This window comes from Triticum aestivum, chromosome 3B, assembly GCF_018294505.1.
Source record: "Triticum aestivum cultivar Chinese Spring chromosome 3B, IWGSC CS RefSeq v2.1, whole genome shotgun sequence".
Lineage (NCBI taxonomy): Eukaryota > Viridiplantae > Streptophyta > Magnoliopsida > Poales > Poaceae > Triticum > Triticum aestivum.
Window position 1 is genome coordinate 24,174,749 of NC_057801.1, and position 6,708 is coordinate 24,181,456.

General features: G+C 49.0%; 1 protein-coding gene across 2 annotated transcripts in view; it reads right to left on the reverse strand.

Moving 5' to 3' along the window:
• Positions 1 to 5,009, reverse strand: part of LOC123068339 (NADP-dependent D-sorbitol-6-phosphate dehydrogenase) — a 22,044-nt gene extending 17,035 nt beyond the window's left edge. For both annotated transcript variants that reach the window (XM_044490912.1, XM_044490911.1), the window contains exons 1-2: positions 4,762 to 5,009; positions 1,131 to 1,225 (exon numbers count right to left, since the gene is read on the reverse strand). In XM_044490912.1, coding sequence (XP_044346847.1) covers positions 1,131 to 1,225; positions 4,762 to 4,924 — 258 coding nt within the window. In that variant the 5' untranslated portion in view covers positions 4,925 to 5,009. The remainder of the gene's footprint in view (positions 1 to 1,130; positions 1,226 to 4,761) is intronic.
• Between the last annotated feature and the right edge of the window lie 1,699 nt (positions 5,010 to 6,708).

The following is a 6,708-nucleotide window of genomic DNA, read 5'->3' on the forward strand; positions in this document are numbered from 1 at the left end:
TGTGTGTGTGTGTGGGGGGGGGGGTCAACATATTATGCTAGAAATTACATTATGGTTGTTAGAAATATGTGCATGATTGATTTCATTTGATTTTAACACCGGTTAAGCACTGACCAAACAGGTGGAGGTTCATCAGTTCGATGGTCGGTTAAGGGTAGGCTTCGGGAGAGGCTAAGTATGATTAGGGGTGGACAGTTTAGCTTAGAACTGTTTGATTGAAACTGTACCAGACGGTAATCTTCACTGAGGTGAAGCACATGTGTTAGGGCGTTTGTGTTTTATGGTGCTGCACACTGTAATTTGATTTATAAATGTTGTGGTCAATGGTGTGTAGGAGAACATTCTGGACGACCTGTGTACGCTTTCGACAGAACATTGAGAATTTGCAACCCAGGCTTTATAGCTCCGCGAGCCTCGCAGTACGACCATCGGTTGCAGATGGAAGGTGAAGCTCTGGGAGCTAAATGGGAGACTCACCATTAGACCAAGGGTGGTACGGCTCCGTGGTGGCTCGCCAACTAAAGATGAGGTACTTCCTGGCCTTTAATGTTCTGGCTAAGGATAATTTCAAGGTCATTGTGTTCGACCTTTATGGCACGGAGTTCATGGCAAAGTGCAGCTAGCACGAACAAGCGCTTATCATGATACAAGAGTAGTTATATATCCATATTTGTTAGGTTCCCGTGCTAAGCTATTATGCCTACAACTATATGCTTATGCGTACGGTTGTGCCATTATTATGACTATACGTACATGTTGATGTAGTTATGGGTATGTTTGCTAATGTGATTATGCATATGCTTGTTACTGTAGTCGTATTTGTGATTATTCATAATCATATAGGGAACCAAGCACCCTTTGTGGATCATTCATAAAATATGTTGTTCATATATAGCTTAGCTTCTTGGCTGCAGTTAGCCCTTCGTTGCTAGATCAACCATACGACTTGAGTTTGTCCTTATTTTGAATATGACATCCAACCATATCATCATAAATTGGCTTAACCATAGATATCTTAAAATCCTATGTTATTTTGTCCTTCTCTGTACAAAACCTCATCTACAGATATGAAATATCATTTTACGAACAAGCGCTCATCATGCGTCAAGAAATCAATAATTAACAATAACCTTGGTTGTGATGAATAGGTCCTCCCTCTTGATAAGCCCAATTTCAAATGCCTCCGCAAGTGCATCCCCAACTTCAGCCTCGTTTTGATATTTAGCTGCAGCATCAGGCAACAATCCCTGTTAGTACATCTGTTGGGATACATCCCATGGGTTTCACCCAAAGATCGATCACATAATAAAATCAATATGCTTTTAGCCAAGGGGATTATATAACATAAAACTATCAGTATTGTTGGCCAGGGTTTCAAAAACCTACCTGTGTTTTTGAAAATTTGTTGATAACTATCGAAGAATTGTTTTTCTCATTTAAAAAACCTATCATGTTTCATAGGTTACTGGTTGAACTGAATTTAACCTTGATTATGACAGGTCTGGCCCACGGTCAGGACGGCATAAAAACAAACTCTATTAGACTAAACCATTATGGCAGCCGAGCCCAAATAGATAGGGCAAAGAAAACATGGCACAAAAATTCTACCCAAATCCGTGCCCGCGCCTCACTGGCCGCTGCTACCACAGCTTCACACCTGCGCAGTGTCGTGCTCGGCCGCGCTCGCCGGTGCCAGCCAGCCGGTGAGCTACCCGAGCTCAGCACCGCGCCGGTTCTCCTCCCTCTCCTCTCTTTCCGTCACACAGCCGCCCGACGCAAGTCTCGCACGTGTGAGCTGATCAGCAGGATCAATTCGGAACAGGGAAGAGGCCAAGCTAACCGGCAACGAGATCGGGCAAGGTTTGGAAGAAAAGCGACGAAGGGCAATTTCTCCGTTGAATTGATAAGTTGTGTGTGTGTCATACGTAGTACTCCCTCCGTAAACTAATATAAGAGCGTTTAGATCACTAAAATAGTGATCTAAACACTCTTATATTAGTTTACAGAGGAAGTAGCTAGTTGACTACTGGGCCACCACCTGACCAGCTGGCTGTAGCCGAAGCGAAAACGTGTTGTTTGATCTCGCCTGATCCAACAATGCGGACCCGACTGGCTGAGGACGAAGCCGGTCGACTGGTCGAGATGGCTTATATATACCAATAAAAAAATTACGTTGTGAAGCAGTCCGTTGTGGAGGAGAAGAGCGTGAAAATGAACAAAACAGGCCCTCCGAAACATCAACACGAATGGACCGAGTCTGAAAATATTTCATAAAATAACCCTTTTGCATGACGCTCGGGGCTAGGACGCCATGCTAGAGAGCAGGACGCCCCGGCTGGCATGGCACCCTAGGCCGGGGCGTCATGCAAAAGAGAGTCATTTTATGAAATATTTTTAGGTTGGGACCATTTCGTGTTGAAGTTTCGAAAAAGGGCCAGTTTTGTCCATTTTCACAAGAAGAGATGTGCAGCTAGGTGAGAGACAAAGATTATTTGTGTCAGTGCCATACTGCATATTGATGGCTATATTGCGAATCTGACTTGTGCTACATATAATGCATAGAATGATGAGAGGGGTCTCTCTCTCCTGCGGGGCAACGTACGTGCGTGGGAGCCTGTTGTTCATTGATAGCCATGTTATGTGCTGTGTACGATCGCAGCAGCGGTACAGGTTGCAATTTGCAAGCATTCGGAGGCGTGTGTGTATTGTGTTAGCGACATAGTACTCCTTCAATTTTATAATGTAATGTGTCCGTACTTTTTGAGATTTAAATTTGACCATAAATTTAACCAACATGAACAACTGCGGTAAACGAACATGGGCGACTGCAGCAGGAGCAAAAATTATATTACGCAGTCGCCCACGTTCGACTGTGGCGGGAGCAAAAATTATATTACGCAGTCGCCCAGGTTGGTTAATTTATGGTCAAATTTAAATTTCGAAAAGTGTAGACGCACTACTACAGAGGGAGTAGTAATTGCTGCTCCTTGTCGAGGTCTCGACAGTGCACCCTCTTGAAGAATGCCAGTCTGCATCGGGCTCCTTCGGTACTGCAAGCTCTGACCGGTTGTCATGTAATCCAGGAGGAGGAGCAGCTGTACGGCGAGGAAGAGCATCAACCGTGGTGGACTGCTGGTCGATAACTTACGTTGGAAGAAATTGCTCGTGTCACGGTTAGCAGACTCGGCATGGCCGTCACCACAGTGCGCCCATGCTCGCCACACGCGCATGATTCTGCACGCTGCCCGGCCGCTCTGCGGCCTCCGCCTGGTGCCTCGAATTCGTGGGCGCCGCCATTGTCACGCTGTCCGGGGCCGCTCTGCAGACCCTTGTACTCTGTCTGTGTTCACCCAAACACAACGGGGCATACCCTGGAACTCGCACGAGCGTTAGTCTCAGCCTCCAAGCCGATCGTTGCAAGCGGCCCCAAGCCGCCATAAGATGGGCACACGTCAGTGACAGAAACGAGTGATCCCGCCGGTCGGGGTCGTGCATACAAACAGGTCTATGGTCGTTTTAGGGTTGAAAATGACCGGGATTAGCCGGTATAGTGTACCAATTTCAGCGATTGTAAAGTTGAGGTTAGATTTAGACGGGCTCTATGAGTTCAATATTTAAAATAGAGTTTACTCAACTACGGTCTTGAAACCACGTGAGACGTGACACATATGGCCAATGGAAAAATATGAACTCTTGTAGGCGTAAAAATCTGTATTTTCTTCAATCCATGCTGCTACATGTACATGCCAAATAGAGTTCAATAAATACTTGTACATGCCAAATATTTTTTTTTCAAATAAAAGTTTGATTCACATTCTATTTCTGAAATCCTGTTTTTTTCCTAACAAGATCGTTAAAACAAGGCCAATGTAGAATATATATTTATAAATTAATTTTTTGACAACTAAATCACCACTCTTCAAACTTATTTCATCCAAATTCAGTAATCTCATGAAAAAAATCAATAATGTTTCACCTTGTTTCATCAAAAAAAAATCATATTGTTGCGATTTGAACCGATTTTTTTTATTGTTTCACTACAACTCACCTTGAATCATATTGTTTCACTACAAGTCACCGGTTTCATCGTGCTTCTTTCTCTACAACTCGCAGGGCAAGCATGTTTAAATAATCGTATTGTTCCACCGCGTTTCATCATGCTTCATAATTTAAATTTAATACTTGTTCAAATATATTAAAAAATGATCTCAGCTGAAAGTCCTCGTCATCATAAACACAAATATGTAAACGGTTCATAAATTAAACTTTTGGTTGAAAAGATTATTAAACCTAAGAATAAGATTGAATAGTATAGGATGGTGAACAGCGCGTATGTATGTTGTGACAAAAAACTGACTATGAATAGTACTCATGCATAGCTCCAAATCTCAGAACTACACAGCTAGTGTTTTCCAGTTTGGATTATTCCAACATCACCTCAGGCTCAGGGCGAAATGTCCGTAAAGATGACACTGTCAATCAAGAGCTAGTACTCCTGAATAAAAGTAATAGAAAGTGTACATAAATTCTTTGATACTTGCAAATCTACTGCATGAAACCGCGTAAACTATAGACGTCACGAACCCGCCATTTGCTTTTACCACTTGAAAGTCCACAGCAACATACACATGCAGCCTAGATGAGCAGGACTCAACGGTGCAAGACGGCTCATGGAGATTCAGTGCAATGTCATTCGACCCAGGTGGGTGCAGACTTACGTGAAGAGGGTGGAGAGGGGAGAGCGGGAGGGCGTACGCGTACCGGCGCAGTCGAAGTGGCGGTAGCCGGCGCGGATGGCGGAGTGGATGAGGCCGCGGATGGCGGGGGCGTCCATCCGCCAGACGCCTAGCCCCACGGCCGGCATCTCGTGCCCGTTGCTCAGCTTCAGCACCTTCGCCGCCGTCCCTTGCTCCCTCGCCGGCATATCGTCGGAGTCGGAGGTATGAAGTCGACGAACGGCAGTGCACTCTAGTCGGCACCCTCCTGAAGAATGCGAGTGTGCATCGGGCTGCTGCTCCTCCTGAATTATAGTATGACCAGTGTTTCCCACGACAAACCATGCGGGGCCGGTCAGAGCCCACGCGACGTTGCCGTCGACGCAGCAGGTAAATTCGTGTGGTACCAGATAGCATCTGACCTGGGCACTGTATAACGTAAATATATTGTTTACCGGCTGTACTGTTCTTCGTGTTTGTGTCACTCGCAAAGAAACAAATGCCCAGTCCCAGCATGGGAAATTCACATGGGCACGGAGCGGCGGAGGCACACAACGTGCGCATATTGATTTGTTATATTTTTAACACATTTGACGCTTAAAGCAACTCCAACAGGGTGACCCAAACGGACGCATCCTTTGTCCGTTTTTCGTTCATTTTGATCGACCAGGCGGACGTTCGTGTCCGGTTTCTCATTTGGGTCGGCAGGTGCATCCAACGAAAGGCCGACGCATTTCTGCCGACGTGGCAGAAACTGAGGCATTTGAATATAATTATACATAAATGGCCGGTCAAACGACGGCCAAAGTCCACTTAAACATTAATAGAAAATAAAAACACTGAAATAAAACGCCCGTGCGCTGCCCTAGACCACCACCGGTCCCTTGCCCTTGCCGTCATCGCCCTCGTCTTCGCCCTGGCCGCCGGTGAGGTCAATGAAGACGGGGGCAGGCCCAGCCCAGCCGAACGCGGCTTGATAGGCCGCTAGGCAGCCTCCTTCAGCGTCTGCTGCGACTGCGGCATAGCGGCGAGGCGAGCACGTTCCTCCTCCTCCTCCTCCTTGAGCCGCAGAGCCTCGGCGTCCCGGCGCAGCATCTCCTCATATAGCATCTGCCGCTTGCCATCGGTCCCCTCCTCGTCGAGCCAGTGCGCCTTCCACTGCTCAAGGTGCGCCGCCTCTTCTTTCGGCGTGGCGGCATAGTGGCAGGGAGGCGTCCTCACCCACTCGCGGTAGACGTCGGACCACGAGTAGGCCTCCTCCGGCCAAGTGAGGGGCGGCGGTGACCGCTTGCGCGAGGGTGTTGGCTCCGACTCCGGCTCGGCCTTGGGTGGCGGTGGCGGCGCAAAGAGGGCGAGTGGATGGAGTCCCTAGCAGCGGACAAGGCGATGGCTTGCTCCAGCTCATCCCAGTGTGTGTCCTCCTCGAGCCGGCTCGCTTCCAGCGCGTGCTGCAGGGCCTCATCGAGTGCGGCTTGGTACTCCGCCTCCACCTCCTCTTCCTCCGGCTCTACCCGCGGGGGCGGCGGTAGGAACGACTGGTTGGCGTCGCCGCCACGCCGCCGTTGCTTCTCGTGTTCGAGGACAAACCACGCCTCCCAGTTGGGAGAGTCGGCAGCGTACTCGGGCATCCCCCGTTGGGTCGGCGTGAGCTGCGTCCGGCGCCTGCGCACCTCCTCGTCGTGCGCCCGCCGGGACTGCGAAACCACCAGCACCGGGATCCGCTGCGGATCCAGGTGCCAGTGGTGCGGCAGCGTCACGTCGGGGTAAGACAGCGGCTGCCTGTACTCCCAGACGCCATCGACCCCAGCGGTCATGCGCCAGAGGCGGAGGAGGAGGACCACGGGAGGATGAGGCGCCTGGGGTGCCCTTGCCCTTGACGGAGCAACTTCCAAAAAGACCCATGGCTAGGGTTTTGGTATGTCGCCGGCGAGGAAGCACGACCGGAGTGGTGGGGGGCCAGATGTGGCCGGGAATGGATGAGGATAGCCCCCCC